Source organism: Scomber scombrus, chromosome 11 (assembly GCF_963691925.1).
Source record: "Scomber scombrus chromosome 11, fScoSco1.1, whole genome shotgun sequence".
Classification (NCBI taxonomy): domain Eukaryota; kingdom Metazoa; phylum Chordata; class Actinopteri; order Scombriformes; family Scombridae; genus Scomber; species Scomber scombrus.
In genome coordinates this window covers 13169532-13186190 of record NC_084980.1, presented here as the reverse complement: position 1 = coordinate 13186190, position 16659 = coordinate 13169532, and the positions used below count along the sequence as shown (strand labels likewise).

General features: G+C 43.3%; 1 protein-coding gene across 1 annotated transcript in view; it reads right to left on the bottom strand.

The window, feature by feature from the left end:
- Positions 1–152: 152 nt before the first annotated feature.
- LOC133990311 (myomegalin-like) overlaps positions 153–16659 on the bottom strand; it is a 35110-nt gene continuing 18603 nt past the window's right edge. Inside the window, exons 11-45 of the mRNA XM_062428588.1 lie at positions 16468–16626; positions 16263–16364; positions 15404–15541; positions 15099–15278; positions 14698–14892; positions 14359–14541; positions 14160–14276; positions 13988–14068; positions 13769–13875; positions 13519–13658; positions 10516–10628; positions 10191–10378; positions 9702–10041; positions 8752–8950; positions 8550–8666; positions 8183–8451; positions 7884–8098; positions 7519–7636; positions 7266–7383; positions 7080–7134; positions 5834–6081; positions 5646–5747; positions 5400–5561; positions 4950–5207; positions 4722–4853; positions 4416–4532; positions 4135–4324; positions 3932–4053; positions 3408–3644; positions 3195–3296; positions 2752–2969; positions 2514–2657; positions 2276–2414; positions 1852–1898; positions 153–488 (exon numbers count right to left, since the gene is read on the bottom strand). Of these exons, the coding sequence (XP_062284572.1) occupies positions 435–488; positions 1852–1898; positions 2276–2414; positions 2514–2657; positions 2752–2969; positions 3195–3296; positions 3408–3644; positions 3932–4053; positions 4135–4324; positions 4416–4532; positions 4722–4853; positions 4950–5207; positions 5400–5561; positions 5646–5747; positions 5834–6081; positions 7080–7134; positions 7266–7383; positions 7519–7636; positions 7884–8098; positions 8183–8451; positions 8550–8666; positions 8752–8950; positions 9702–10041; positions 10191–10378; positions 10516–10628; positions 13519–13658; positions 13769–13875; positions 13988–14068; positions 14160–14276; positions 14359–14541; positions 14698–14892; positions 15099–15278; positions 15404–15541; positions 16263–16364; positions 16468–16626 (5406 nt within the window). The 3' untranslated portion in view covers positions 153–434. The remainder of the gene's footprint in view (positions 489–1851; positions 1899–2275; positions 2415–2513; positions 2658–2751; positions 2970–3194; positions 3297–3407; positions 3645–3931; positions 4054–4134; positions 4325–4415; positions 4533–4721; positions 4854–4949; positions 5208–5399; positions 5562–5645; positions 5748–5833; positions 6082–7079; positions 7135–7265; positions 7384–7518; positions 7637–7883; positions 8099–8182; positions 8452–8549; positions 8667–8751; positions 8951–9701; positions 10042–10190; positions 10379–10515; positions 10629–13518; positions 13659–13768; positions 13876–13987; positions 14069–14159; positions 14277–14358; positions 14542–14697; positions 14893–15098; positions 15279–15403; positions 15542–16262; positions 16365–16467; positions 16627–16659) is intronic.

The window sequence follows — 16659 nt, the reverse complement described above, 5'->3', positions numbered from 1 at the left end:
CAGAGGCACATTTCCAACACCTTCTTCTGTCACACACACAACAAGGCAAACTGCTGACTGTATCACTCAAAGACAATAATTCATGTGGTGATGGTGGAGTTTTGAGGGTTGGGAGTGTGGGGGGGGGGGGGGGGGGGGGGGGGGGGGGCAAAGGGGACGAGAGGGCAATGGGGGGTGTTTGCTAAGGCTCGAAGTGCAGATTATAGTGTGCACATATTGCCTGGAGGAGGGGGGGATGGAGCAATCTCATGACTGGAGGAAGGTAAAGGTTGGCAGGGGAAAGGGGAGGAGGATCTTGGCTGTTTCAGCATAGAGGTCAGAGGTCATAAGTGGTAGCATTGAGGCTGGTTCTTTAAAAGTCTAAAGCAGGCATTCGCTACTGCGCTTCCTCGCTGCTGGACGCTGATTGGCTGCCACTGAAGCACCGCTGGTCTTCAGGAAACTGCGATCAGCAGGGCGCTCTCTGACAGCGCCTCCTGGCTCCTCAGCTGGATTTAGAAAGAAAACAAGATGTAAGTGATTTTGTTACAACTGTAAGACATTTTGATATTACTGAGAAACTGCCGGCGAGGTGAAATGTTAAAAACCATCGCAAGGGGTGGTTTGCTGTGAATAATGTTAGTTGTAGTAAGATTCTCAAAACACAACTGATTGCAGATGAAGAAGAGGATGAGTGATTTGAAGATTACAAACAATCCCTCACACACACTCACACTTGCTATGTTTTTGCTAGCGTGCCTGCTGGTATGAATGGGCATTATGGCGCCTCTCGATCCTCAGACTGAAGGGCAGCAGAAACCATGTTAGTGTGTACATCCTCGATAGGTGATACTGTGACAGCATATGCACAGAATGGAAACTATGCAGTGTGTGGTTATTTTAGCACTCACTGTGGGGGGTCTGAAGCTGTAAATAGACTCGACCTTAACACATGTAGAAGTAAGCAACAGTTTGGAGTAGAGGTGGCTGAGTAGATGGGGTGTGTATGTAATTTGGTGTCAGTGTTGTGGGGTTTTAAACACCTTATTCAAGGAGATCACTTAAAAACAGTTATTCACAATAGATGAGTAGCTGTTCAGGGATGTCATGTTGTGGCCAATGTTTCCAACACACTTGGAAACAGTGTGGTCAAAACATTGGTATAATTAGATCATTAAACAGAGCTGTACATGCATGTGATCATCTTGTTTTCCACTCAGGACAAGGATATTTGCATCATCTCCATTATCTCCAATGTTTAATCTTAATAAAGCAGTGATCTCAGAAAAAACTAAAAAAGACAGTCAAATGTTACAATAGTCAGACGGCATGGTAAAGCAGTGATGTCAGTATGATTAAAACAGCAAAATCCACGCAGAGGTAAAAGCTGCCCCAGACCACAGAGTCACCATTAGGTTTACTTTACAACTACGGTTTAACTGATGGGTCTCAACTACTACAGACAGACTGACAAGATGCAGTATCTGGGACAATGTCTACCTGCAAGACCACAAGATGTCAGACAATTACCAGGATAAGGAGAGGAAGAGGAGGAGCTTAGAGAGGAAAGTCTCAGCTCATTCTTCTGGAGGTTTTCAAGAAAGAGAGGAGAGGAGCATAGAGGAGAGGAGCGGAGAGGAGCGGAGAGGAGGAAGAGACAAATGTAGGACGAAGGAACAAGTGAGACAGAAAGGCCAAAAGTGATGATTTCACATACACAATAAATTCTAAGACTAAGATTGGGACACCAGGGACATCACAACATATAATACTGATACATATAATACTGTGAACTATGGAGTATGTATATACAGTATGCAAGTGATTTAGTGGGTAAGTGAGGCTGCAGATGAAACAGTGATTTGTGCTCACCTCTAAATTTGTCCTTGCTTTCTTCAGCACATCACGAGTCCTTGACACTGCGAAAATACACACACACAAAAAAAAGATATGCTATAGTGCTTTTTCATGAGAGCACAGTGATGATGTCAGTGCAATATATGCTATAGACATTAATGAGTGCAAACACCAGATAAAATAAACTTTCTTTTTAGCATTATAAGGTGTACTTGTGTTTCTAAAGGCTGCAGAAGTCTTTGTATTACAGATCTGTGAGTTATTGTTTTTTGTCAAACCTTGAAATTTCTGAATTTTTCTCTACATTCACAATAAGGAACAAATAATGTCTGCTGAGAATGTCTCTCATTCACTTCCTTTACTTACCTTATTAGGTTTTTTTATTTTGCACTCTACTTTCCTATTTTTTTACTATATAAATCCCTACATGAAGACTTACGCTGGTTGACTATGAAGTGCTCCATGCTCTCCTTGGTGCGGCTGGTGCTCCTCAGTCTCTGAATTGTCCCCTTTAGAACCTCTTCCTGCTCTGAAATACGCAGCTTCAGGGACAATATTTCCTCTTGCATACACTGCTCCTGCACAAAAATGCATGCAAAGCGGCATTAATTACATGTCTGACTGTTAACGCCCTTTAAGATCAGGCTGCTCATGAAATATCACATTGCATTCCAAACCTTCTTAAGGTTATGGATGGAGGGATCGGTGCTGGGCAGTGCTGCCCTCCAGAACATCTTCAGCAGAGACATGGCCTCCTCCAAAATCTGTCTCAGAGTCTTGGTGTTGGACAGAAGACTCTTCACACATGCGTAGTCCAGCACCTGCAAAGAGAGGTTAGTTACTGATACTGTTACTGGTGCTTTAAAGCTACTACGTCTGTTCTCAAAATAATATTTTAGCTACTTTGGCTCTCACCAGCTCACTGCTCTGTTTCTGGCTCCCCTCCAGCAGTGGTGGGCCGAGGCAGGCCTGTAATGTTGTCTCCATGCGTTGGACAAGGCTCCGGCCCTCTAGGACTTGCTGCTGCAGAGCACTGAAGTCATCCACATGACCGATGGCGTGGCGGCCATTACGGTTTGCGAATGATCCGTCAGGGGCCTCCCCCTCCAGCTCAGAGTGAGGGTCGAGAGGGTCTGATGGAGATAAAAGAAAAGTATTTTTAGTAGGACTTTTAATGTATTTATTATGTTGAAACAGACAATTATGTGGAATTCAGTGATTAAAACAATATGGTGACAGGCACATTAGCATCATAACATGGGGTAATAATTTTTAGAAAGCAATACAATCTCTTTACGATAAATCCACAAGTTAAAGACAGATTAAGCAGCAGTCATGCAGTGCAGAATAAGTCACACCATTGGCAGTGCTATGGCTGTCGTCCAGGTCTGAGTAGGGCGGACCGGGGGATCCACAGTTAAACAGACCAATGTCCCTGACAGGTGGAGACGGAGCTGGGTCTGTTGAGCACACAGATACACAAACCAAGCTTGGACACACAGCAAACCACACCATTCCGCACTATGTGTGTACTATATGTAGACTCATAAGAAGAAGAGTTTGTCTCTTACCATGAAACAGCTGTCGTCTGTAAAAGTTTTCCCTCTGTGGGCTGGCAGTGAGGGCCGAAAGGGACGGAGTGCGAGGAGAGCCGACACCTAACTTCTGCTCCAGCTGTTTGTGGAGCTCCAGCTGCTTGAGGGCGCTGTTCTCCTGGACGCTGTTCTGCAGCTGGGCCCGCAGACTCCTCACTTCCCCCAACAGCTCCCCAAGCTCCACTGGTAGACCTGGAAGCTCACAGAGGTAGCCTAAAGATAAAAGACAAAATGTCAGGAGAGTCCACGGTTCTTGTGAGTGTGGAGAGTTTCACAGGAGTACAATAAGAGTTTGCTTACATGATTGTCAATACTTTTATAGATGAAAAATCTATGTTAAGGTAAAATGAAGCAAAATGTTAACACCAGTGTTGCTTTTTAAACTACCACCAGATGGCGCCAGAGTAAATACTTTTTATAATCTTTCCAAATAATGGCTTTAACTAAAAAAGTTATATACTAGTAATATTAAGCTTATGTGCTAACAATAACAGACGGACCTTTGTTGGCCTTTGTGCTGGAACACACACGATCGTAAACTTGCAATTCACTCTGCAGGGAGTGGATGAGCTCTCTGCTCTCACACAGCTGCTGCTGCAGTAGAGATGCCTCATGCTGGAGCCTGAAGAAGCACAGATACAGACACTGTAAAGGCAGAGAACAGACGCAGGCATGATACCTGTATGTTTGTGAGTTCACACACCTGTTGGTTTTCTCCTGACTGGCCTGTCGCTCCTGCCTTAACGTGTGAATCTGCTGTCCCTGCTCCTGACTGTGGGCCTGCAGTCGCCTTAACTCCTCCTTCCACTGCTCAGCCTCCAGCTCTGCTTGCTTCAGGCGGGCACGTGCTGTAAACACTGCCTCCCGCAACTGCACCAGCTCCTCACACGTGTCTGATGAAGAGGAGAGCCCAATTAGGTTTTGATTTTTTTTTTAAAAACACACACAAAGAATCACTTCTGTTTGTACTTTCAGATGAAGTACCTGTGCTGGCCTGCAGGCGAGACTTTAAGCTGAGGTTTTCTTCTTTCAGGACTCTGATTTCATTGGACAGCTGAGTGACTGTATCCAGTCCCTGGATGTAGATGTTCGTTGGTGCTCCTGGACATTAAAACAGGAGTTATTGTCATGTCTTAGATAAACCAGTGATAATGTTACTTCAGTGGGTGTTTGTGTGTGTGTGTGTGTATGTGTGTGTGTGTGTGTGTGTGTGTGTGTGTGTGTGTGTGTGTGTGTGTGTGTGTGTGTGTGTGTGTGTGTGAGAGACAGAGAGAGAGAGAGTGACAGTACCTCCATCACGCCCAGTGTTGGCCAGTCTCTCTTCCAGCTGCTGTCGGAGCCTCTCGTTTGTCCTAATGGACTCTTCCAGACGCTGACGGAGACCCCTCACCTCACGCAGGTGCTCCTCTATCAAATTTACCCCTAGAGACAAAACGGCATTACAAAAATATTGTAATAATCATTTAACTGCTTGCTCAAGTGTACGCCTTGCTTCTTGAGTCACAGACAGCAGCATACCTGCGTGGCTGTTTACTGGTTGATGTCCAGGTGATCCAGAGAAACTTCCGACTTGTTGAGCCATGTTGTCCATGTCCCACAAAGTCCCCCCCGGCACTAGACCTGAGTCAGACTTCAGCGAGTGGCCTTCAGGAATGCCACTCAGCTGGTACTGTTGAAAGGCATGATGGGATAGCTGGCTGTAGCTGGAGAGGTCATGATGGTTGCAGGCACCGGGTGAGAGAGTGAACAGAGCCTTGTCATGAGGAACTGCAAATCCTGTAACCACACACACACACAGGGGAAGAGATTTATGAAAAAATGATGAGAAAACAGGTAACGCGAGGATTGTTACTTCAAATGTTTAATCTATGCAGGTGAGATAGTGGTTGCATACAGGAGAGAGTTTCAGAGTTATGTCTTTGATTTGTAGTTTAGAAATAATGTCACACACTCTCCCTGACCCCTCACCCCTGTTCTGCTCATTCATCTGTTTGTACAGTGTCTCCAGCTCTGGGCGAACTGCGATGACAGACAGGGCCCGGGGCCGGATGTCAGAAGTGACTTCCACACCCCAGACGTCAGGGCCAGAGGGGACATAGAAGGAGGAGGAAACAGGCTCACTGACAAGAGCTGGAGGAGAATGACAGGAAGCGGAATGAAAGAAGAGAAAAGACATTTTTGGGGTACTTTGCACGACTTCTGTGATTCCCATACCTCGAGAGAACTGAGGGGTCAAAGCCACAGGAGCTGAGCAAAGCATGTTGGGACAGCTGTGGGAAGACTTGAGGCCACGAGGAGAAGAGGTGGATAGATGGACTAAAAGAGGGGGGATGGAAGGTGAAAGGATAGAAAAGAGGTATTTCACGAAAAGAAAGAAAGAAAAGAAATAGCATCAACAATACCGTCTTGTTCTGAGCGGTGTCCTGGCTGCCGCAGTCGATGCTCCTCCTGATATTCTCTGGCGTCTAAATCAGAGCAGAGCTCCAAGTCTTCATTGGTTCGATACTCATCGGACACCAGAGAGGTCCTGTCTGATTGGTCGGTGGTTTCAGACAAGGCTTGGCAGCTGGATGGAGTCTCTGGACGCTGCTGCAGCTTGGTGTGGAGAGACTCAATAATTTTATCCTTCTGCTGGAGCTCCTTACTCAACCTATAGTTGCACATGAGGATGAAGACCAACCATTAGATTCTCAGCTGTTATCCAGTGATAAAAAAATTAAGTATATCTATAACAGCAGGCTACTTTAATGGACACTGTTTAGCATTGCCTAAAAAATAAAAATAAAAATAAAAATAAAAATAAAAATAAAAATAAAAATAAAAATAAAAATAAAAATAAAAATAAAAATAAAAATAAAAATAAAAATAAAAATAAAAATAAAAATAAAAATGAAATGAGAAGATGCTTAGAAAAGGTGGGAAATATAACCTAGCTGCCATTTTTCTTATTTATTTTATTCATCTCGCAATGTATACATAATAAGTTTAGTAATAACTTCCATCACTCACAGAGAAAGACCACAGAGAGTCTCTGTATATGGAGCTGCTCTTAGAAATCATAGATTTATTCATTTATTAATTTTACCCTGAACTCTTATATGACCAGTATGTATCCAGAAATACATTTCAAGCAAATACTTCTGACTTCTCATAGATCCCACAGGAGCATTCATCCATTCATCAGGCTGCGACTGAAAGAGGGAACAACAATAAAGGACTATCGCACTGAGCCTCTTAACCCCAGCTGGTGGGACACCTGTAAGTCGTCTGTAAAACTAAAGCAACTTAACAGCAAAGGATCTGTGCTACTGCTCGTGTGTGGATTAACAGGAGCCTTCTGGCTCCTTTCCACCGTAAGGAGCCATGTGGACGGCTCCTTGCATGCCGCAGTGTGTCACATGACAGTAAATTAATCTCCAGGACCGAGTTAGTGCTCTATAGTGAAAGCTAATTACTTAGAGGGTTTTTTATTTGTTGTTGCAAAGGTTTAGAGGTTAGGACTTTTTTCAGTTTTAATGGTATTTTGAGAGCTGATCATAAGAAAGCTCAATATGAAAATACTATACGTACATGTACTTTACAGGTATGTAAAAAAAAGCTACAGTGGACTCACACAGTGATATAAACAATATGATCTAGCTGACTCACCGCAGGGCAAGCAACTCATGGCCTGTCTTATCATCATGGCTCTCTGCACGATCTCCTATGGACATAAAACAGGAAAAGACACCACAGAGAGGGGAAGCAAAGTTCAAACTGGGCAGAAAAGAAGCACCATAATGTGAAAATGTAACTGTCTTTTTGTGCCTTAAGTGATGGGATGATGTTTCTTACGTCCACTGATCTTGGTGACCACTCTTTGTGCCAGGGCAGAACTCTGTGCCAACTGTTCCCTAAAACTCTGGCCCATGTAGTAATCAATATCATTGGCCCGCAGCAGCTCCTCAAAGGCCTGTACATTGTTGAGAAATTAAGCAGATGTGAAAATATGGACCATGAAGATGTAGTTTTCCCCTTTGTTCATATTCTTTCCCAATGTTGGCACGATATAGAAAATTAATTATTGGTAAAGAAGGATTTGAAGTACCTTGGTGGTATCTCCCAGGTGTTGGGTGAGGATATGACAGACTCCTTGCCCCTCTCTCATCCTCTGCCTCAGGTGGGACAGCTCACGAGCTTGTGCCTGGATCAGAGTGTTGTACTTCCTGTGACGAGAGGAAGAGAGAGGCCCAGAAGGACACAAGAAACAACATAATTAATAGAGAGATTAACAGAGTGTGTTTTCAGACCTTTAAACTGCATGACTAACCATTCCCATGTGTTAACTGATACTATATAAAGCACAGATGCCTTAGGATACACAGCAACTAAAGAGGCAGCAAGAACAATGCTAACCCTTCTTAAGTCCCTCTTCTATATTTTCCATCTGACTCTTTATCTCTGTCCACTCACCCGGGCCAGGTGGCACATTTCCCCTCTTCTGCTTTGCCTTTGCCCTCCAGCTTGGAGCTCTTCAGCTGTGCCTCCAGTGATGCAACACGTGCCACCAGTTCTTGCAGCTCCCTGCTTGGCTTGGACCCTGAACGAATCCCTTGAGTGTCAGACATCCAGCCTTCATCCTCTTCCACACCACTTGGGGCTGGTGATGTCTCAAACGCCCAGTTTACCTACAAAGCCAGAATAAAATATCAAAAAACTATTACTCTAAAAGAGAGCAAAATCATTATTGCAGAGCAGCTGGTCAGTGTTACCTTGCGTGGGGTGCGCTCCAGGCTGGAGGCATAGTCACTCGTGGTAGACAGAGAGCGGACACGCAACTGCAGCCCACGGATCACCTTGTGGCAGCGGGTCACCTGTGAGCGAAGATCCTGGACCAGATGCTGGAGAGAAGCTGACTTATCCCCCATTTCATCATAAGCACCTCTATTAGTGCTGCAGTTACCAGAGTACCAGCTGCCACCAACCCCCTCGTAATCCTGATGATGGGACAGCGATGTGCACATCTCCAGGTCATCAAACTCTGAGAGAGGGAGAGATGAGGAGGAATATTGTTGCATGATTAATGACTAAATAATGAAATGATAAAAATAATATTATGGTTCAAGATAAATTTCTCACCTGGGCTGCTGGCGTCTTCTCTCTCAGCTTCGTTCTCACTACGGCCACAAGTCTCATAACCCAGATCCTGAAGATCCACCTGAACCTGCTTACTAGCCTGCTGGACAGACGTCTCCGCTGCAGAGACACAAAAGACAAGTCATACGTGTCCTTATAACTGTTTATCAATGTGCCTCCATACCCGTTCCTGACAGTAACTCACTGAGCAGATCCCTGTAGTCCTTCAGTTGTTCAGCCTGAGCATGGACTGTGGCCTCAGACACCATCAGCCTCTCTTGCAGCTCTCTGTTCTCCTGGCGGCTCAGCGCCAGATCAGAGCACAGACGGGCCGCCTGCTCTCGGAGACCCTCGTCTATGTCCTGCCAGAGTGCTCCCACCTCACTGATGTCACCAGCAGCCTCCTGCAACAGCAAAGTGTTAAACAACTGTGAAGTATAATACAAAAAGAGAAGATATCCCAGGTACATCATTTTAATGATATATATTTCTCAGTTGTTTTATTTTAATGTGGGAAAAGCAGGTGCAGCAGGACTCCATCACTTATATAAACAACCACAGGACTGAAAGAACAAAACACCCTAATGTAGAGGCTGCAAATAGACAGAGATGAGAAGTCGTAAGGGACCTAGAGGCAAAGCTGCTCAAACACAGCTTGTCAAAAGTAACATTTACTACATTTACTTCATTAGTTTTAAGTTACATGCTTGTACATTTTACATGCTGATGAGCTCAAATACACAATCCTCATACTACAGCCTGATTACTGACAGTAATAAAAAAATCAAACACTTGAGTGCAATTATCTAAATTATCTAAATGATCTAAAACTCTAAAAGGAACCATCCTTCAAAATGAACTTCTGATACTAACATATTGAGTATTTTTCACTGTTTTCATCAATTTGGCATTTGCCAATTGCACCTTAGGAAATTATTTGATCACTGCATGTCACAGTAAAGATGACCATTTTGTACAAAGGGTGGGACAAATAACATCAAAGTTACATGTAATCCTACACAATGATCCTGCAAAGAATAAAGGCTAATAGATTCTCTTAAAATATCAGTGATGGATTGTAGCTGCAGATTTAAGTCACTCAGACTTCTTCATTATTTTGTTTCTAATTAAATGTTTAATGTGATAATGTGTTACCGTCTCAGGCTGGTGTTTGTATTGATGAGACGTCAGCGTGCCCGGTTCCAGAGAGCATGGGCGTGTGCAGTGCCTCTTCCCCCGCTCCTCACTCAGACTAACACAGGGAGGACGACGCTTTCCCAGTGGCACTGAAGATGTTTCCTCCTCTTCATCTTCCTCCTCCTCTTCCTCCTCCTCAATATCCTCCTCCTCCTCTTCTTCCTCGTCCTCTTCTTTTTCTTCCTGGTTCAGGCTCCTGTGATTCTCCTCCGTGTTTGTCCTCATTCCCAGGAGTCCAGCTTGTTCTTGGTTTGCTTTCAGGAACTGGTTCTCCTCCTGCAGCCTCTGCAGTGAACTCCTAGGATATGATGGAAAGAAAGACATAAGGAAACAGACATAAGATTAAAGTTGTCCTCAAATGCAAACAACTCACGAAGGAGAGATCAAAACAATCAAAACTTTCACTCCAGACATGTTTGGTGATGATTTTATGAGAGAAGTACGTACCTCATCTGAGCCACAGAGGTGTATCCATCCCTTTCCAGCTGTGACCTTATTTCTTTGAGCTCTCCTTCGAGTGTTGCTTTTGCTTCCTCGAGCTGCTGTTTGTCCCTCTTCCCATCGGCTCGCTGGGCCAGCGAGCCCATCACCAGTCCTCCGGAGACATTGTCAGGTCCACTGGCCCTTCCAGATGTCTAAACCATCAGAAAAACATAAAATATTGTATGTTATTATCAAAACCATGGGATTGGGTAAAGTGCTTTCATCAATGTTTAAACTGAGAAAATATCCATAAAATAATGTAAATTCAAATTTAAATGAAGTATTTCACCTGAATGGAGGCCAAACTTCTAGCTGTCACTTTCTCATCGTCCTCCTCTATGCTGTCCGTAAACTCGTCACTGCTGCCGTCTTCATCATCCCCCTCCTCCTCTGTGCTGAGCTCTTGAAACACAAAAAACATATGAGGATAAGATCCACTTGTGAGTCTTCGTTCTTGTTTATTTCTTAATCCTCTGTTATTGTCCTTGTTCTTGCCATTTTTTTTTACGTCTCGTTCTCTCTAGAGTTCACTCTGTCCCTTTTTTCCTCAACTCTGAATCACCCCTTTGGAAGTCATGGGACTAAAGGGAAATGTTAGGTCATAGTTTGCCAGCCAGCCAAAAAACACCCAAGGCGGTACAGCCCAGTGTGAGTGAGTGTGCGTGTGTGTTGATGAGAACCAGTGTGAAACTTTTAACACTTAAAACAGAGAATGAATGTTTCATATGTGTCAGTCACTCATTTTGAGATTGCGTGCGAACACTAAATATGTATGTAGAATATTATTCTGTTATTTAAATAATATAAACTCTCTATAATGGACACACGCACACACCCACACACGCAGGAAGAGCAAAAGGAAAACACATAAATGGATGTTGGTTCACTGCCAGGAAGCAGAGGCCCAGTGGAAAGTGACGGGCAGGAATTTCAAAGGAAAATTGTTTTACATACAACATAATACACTCCATTGATACACAACAGACAAACAGTCACATACACACACACATACAGGTTTGCTTACGTGACTTTTGGGGTATTTACATAGACTTACATTAATTTCCTGGAGACTAATTGGGGACACGGCTTTGTCCCCAATTGCACAAGCTGTCTCCAGTCAACTGGTCTTAAGTCTGTTTTTTGTCCCTGAACACACACACACTGTGCAGAACTAGACGTGAACCATAGGTGTATGGCTGTGTATCTACAGTTACACATGTTGTTGCAGCTTATTATTTTACTGTATTTCCTTATAATCAGTTCAAAAGCAGTTATTAACTGAAGGTTTCCTTAGACCATTAAACAAGTATGACAGTTTAACATAGTCATTTTTTTGTGCCACTATAATGACAAGGCGTCAAATTCATGGAGAGAAACTGCTGGGTTATTACTGATTGAACAATGTGCACTGTAAGCCAAACTGAGTGAATGTGGGGCCCTGTTTATACACAGTGGCACTCGAAAATGTGACCTCTCACACTTGGGACATGTACAGGGGGCACTACTTGAAGCTGGGTTTTTTTTTTAGTTGTTTGGAGGATTTGACATATAAACTTACACAGACTTCATGTTTCAGAAATATCATTGACATTCAGTGACAGGGCTCACATGAGCTTCCCTTATTTGGTGCATTTTGTATTTTAGTGTTGTGAATATCTAACTGGACATTACAGCAGAACAGCCATGCAAACATGAAACCATGCCACAATCTCATGCATCACAGACATGAAGAAACAATAGTTTCACATAAACCCTGAATTATCTGAAGAAATATGTTGAAAAAATTCTGATATTTTTGACAATTTTTAAAATTGTTATGCATGTAAGTGTGATTATCAAAGTGTGTATTATGATAAAGTTGGAGACAAATTGAGGATATTGAGGACAGCATGGTATTGCTATTTCTACTATGAGGAACCCCGATAGGAAGACAAAGACACTGTGGGGTTGTTCTGAGGAGAGATGGGAGGTACATAAAGGATCAAGTGGGGGATTTCACATTTGGGATATTCTTGAGACAAATTCCCAAATTAAACACAATAAAGAGAAATCCATAACAGAAGTGCTTTTGACAAAAAGCCAGCACATGTTTTATTTCTGTTGCATTTAAAATACAAAAGAAGTGTTGACAAGGATTCCATCTTTGAGGCAAGATGAGCGATCAGGGCACAAATATTGAGAAAATGTACTCTACCTATAAATAAATATCAAATGGGAAAATATTATTTCTGGCATTCACATCTCATGTGACTTATAGAGAGGACAGTGCACACTAACAAATTACCTGCCATTATAATTTACTGGTATCTGGGTGCAAAGCTGAGTTGAAGTTCAACAAGCAGATAAACTACAAACAATAGATATTATCTTAGATTACCATTAAGTTATCTACCATCCCATATGATCATGCATATCTTTTAGACTAAAATGTAACTAGAGCAAGCAGGTTTACATTATAAAACTGTGTATGAAAGCTAAAGTCAGATGGTAGTACTGAGCTGAGCTACTTGGCCGTCTTTTTGGATTATTTTGGGCCTGGAGTAAATATTCACATCCTGCATACAAAGAAATGGTATAAAACAAATGAATGGTGGCAAGACATTTAACTGTAAGGCATGAGCTTGAGTTTCTTCACTGTGACAGTAAGGCTGGAAGGGTGACACCGGGGAGAGACAGTACGCAGAAATGGCAATACAGAACAAATTGCACTGCAAAAGCAATACGCAGGCAGTTTTTTAAAAACAATATAAAACACAAAGTCACACCAACACTCACAACACAATATATTAATAAATAAAACTTCGAGTTGCACGTTACCACTTCATACAAATGAGGTTAATCTGAACAGACTTAACTTCTGCTACTGTGAGTAGTGCTTGTGCTATCTGGAAGAAGCTGTCTGAAGACTGACGGCTCACATTGATCATAGTATCATAATCACACATAATAAAATCATCTGATCATATTTACAGGGCTGCCAAGTTTTGACCTAGAGTGACATTTGTTGTTGGGGTATTTACCTTTAGTATTGCTAATTTTTGTTCATAATAAAATGAGCATTATTCATGGTAAATTGATCTTCTTCAAAGGATAGGATTAGGAAGATGTGTGCCTCTACATTTACTTTAGGGACATTAAAAAAACGAAGAAAAAAAAACCCGTCAGTGGCAACAAACAGCTCCATCTCACATAAAGAGTGCCAGTTTCACTCAGTGCTGTCAGACAAAACATCACACAACGTTAGTGACAGTGCCCCCTGCAGCCCTGGAGGCTGGACCCTGCCCATCCCCACCTCCAATGTCGGGCTGCCTTTTAGCTGCCCTTTCCAGCACAAGGGCCATGTTACAGGTCCTGGCCAGGACCTCCTCCAGCTGTCCGCGGAGTGCCTGAACAGAGTCAAGCTCAGTGTGCAGAGCCTGGATCTTCTGTGAACTGTTGTGAGGTGGAGAAGAGGAGAAGGAAAAAGTGTCTTTATAGTAAAAGGGAAAGAAAATGCAGTTTACTGTATTTACAGGAAACTGATTGGTCAGACGCTTCCTTACCTGTCACTTTTGCTGTGAATGTGAGTGAGACTCTGGTATAATCTCTTCTCCGCCCTCAGGGCGTCATTCAACTTGTGGTACTCTGACACAAGCTTCTCCAGCACGAGCTACATCACCGTGGCACGCAGGGTGGAGGAAGGACAGTAAAAACATACAATTCTTGAGCAGTACAAACAACAAAATATTGTCTCATTAGTTAAGATTGAAGTAAAAACCTACTTGGTGATCAGTGCTGTCTTTTGTGGCAGCTTCCTTGGCATGCTGTTGAGCTATAGATAGACGCAGAGCAGAGAGTTCCTTCTGCAGGGAGAGGGCATAAAGATAAGAGTTTTTCTTAAAAAATGTCAAAGATTGTTAGATTATTGTATAATTACAGGTACTACACAGATACCTGAGCTTCTCTCTCCTTCTTCAGTATCAGCTGCAGCTCCTCCTGGATAGCATTCATCTCTGCCTCGCTCTCTTTTGAGGATGACTGCATCGCCTCTTCCTGGCCCTGTAACAGTTCCTGATGAACGTAGTACACTGTGAAGACCAAGTCTACAGGGAAGAGAGCTAAAGAGATAAGTAAGGACAATATGAACATGTACCTTGATAAAGGATTCCTTCTCTTTGAGCAGAGTCTGCAGATGCTCCGTTTCTCCTCCCATCTCCCTCTCCTTGTCTCGTCTCAGCTCACACAGCTCCTGCTCTCTCATTGACAGCTGTCTGCGTAGCTCCTGCAGCTGACCTGTCCGCTCACTAATCACCACAGACAGTCTGTAGGAGTTGTCCTAAGAGAGAAACAGTGTCAAATGTGTGAAAAAAATCAGCTGTTGGACTCTATGGTTCATGCACAATATATGTATCTGTGAATTTTATATTTCTATTTCTATTCTCAGACTTCTACCATGCTACCCATCTGTTCCCAGACCAGCAATACAGCCTACCTGCAGATACTGGTCTTTGGAACTGAGAGTGTTGAGCAGGTCATGGACCTGGGTTTGGTGTTCATTAGACTGGCGGCTACGGTCTGACAACAGCTCCTGGAAGAGCTTCTCCTTCAGCGCCAGTCGAGCCTTCAGCTCCTCCACAACCTCAGTGGGACCAGCCTGGACTCTGGCAACGAGGGCAGCTGTCAGATCCTGTGGACGTACACAAAACTAAATTCACACAGAAAAGGCTGAGTCAGCACACTTAGTATTTATTTGTAAAAGGCCAAACAAGTACTACAGGTTTGTCTACCATGACCATGTTTTTCCAAAACTTTGAAAATTAGACATCAACAAACACTTGTAAGGCGTGACAATAAAGGCATAAGTGTGCGTGTGTGTGTGTGTGTGTGTGTTACCTGTGTCTCCTGGCTGCGTGCCTGCAAAGCTGCCTGTAGCTGGCTGATGATAATGTCTTTCTCTCTCAGAGTGTTTCTCTCCTTCTCTTCGCTCTGCTGCTTCAGCCACTGGAGGTTCCTGTAGGCTTCGGCCGCCTGCTCCAGCTCCAGCTCTTTACCTCGCACCAAAGCATCCAGACTCTGAAATACATACACAATCCCAGGTGTAACCATAAATGATGAAAAATGTGAACACGATACCTCATATTTGTCTAAAATGTTACCATTTTTCACATGCATCAAATTCATGTCCATATCTAGCATACCGTGATGGTCTCCTCATTGTTGGACAGGATGCAGCGGAGTCTCTCCAGGTCTCGTTCCTTCTCCCTAAGAGCCAGCTGCAGCCTCCTCACCTGGCCCTCGCGCTCCTCCACACAGCGGAACTTGTCATCGATGGAGCGCTGAAGGCAGCAGATGGAGGGGGAAAAAATCACTCTGCTATTCTGGGCAAAAGTGATATTCATCTTCACCCTGATATTCATCATGTTCTGTACAGCACGCAGTTTTATGGTTAAAGGCAAAAACTAATGGATGTGGCTTGTTCACAGCTCCTTTCGCTTAGAAATGCATAAAAACAAATGAGAGACATTTACTAATTAATTTTAAGGAATATTTTGATCCTTTTCATGGTTTTTCTGACTTATATTGTCTATTCTTGTAACTGCTTGATTTCTAACAGAAAACAGTAGTGATGTTTTTCTTTCTGTCTCTCCATAATAATTCCCCCCATGATTTTTTACTTAATAAGTGGTGATATTTTATGCTGACCTACTGGTCTATGGGGGGTTTTCATTACTGTCTACCACAGGCTCTTTCAGCTGCTGCAAGCTGCATACATTGCTGCTTTCTGATGAAAAAATAAACTCTGTTTTCCCTGCACAGAATGTTCTGGAGAGACGGTCCCATTAATCACATGGTGTAAAGTACAGTAACCCACATGGAACTGCAGTTGAGAGGGATACTCAGTGTACTTCAGTATTAATCAATGTCTGAATGTGTGTGTGTGTGTGTGTGTGTGTGTGTGTGTGTGTGTGTGTGTGTGTGTGTGTGTGTGTGTGTGTGTGTGTGTGTGTGTGTGTGTGTGTGTGTGTTTGTGCGTGCGTGTGCCTGTATGTGTATTACCTCTAGAGCTCTATCTCTATCTTTAATACGCTCTTTTAGTTTCTCCAGCAGGGCATCTCTTGGTTTGGAGCTTCCTGTTGACTCCAACATCTCTGAGTACTCCTACAGATATAAAGATTTTTGTAAAGGATGAGAAATGTGCATGTGTGTATATCTGTGCATATATACTGTATTCATGCAACATGTGAGGGATTTGGTGTATTACCTGTAACTGTTGTTCCTTGTCCTGCAGAGAGTGTTTGAGCTGTGCAATGCTTCTGTCTTTTTCCTGCACTACAGAGAGTCTCTCTGCCTCGCTCTCTTTCAGAGCTGCTTCTTTAGCCTGCAGCTCAGAACGAGTTTTCTGGAGGCCACAGCAAAGGTCCTGCAGGAGAGAGCGAGGACATTACACATTCTG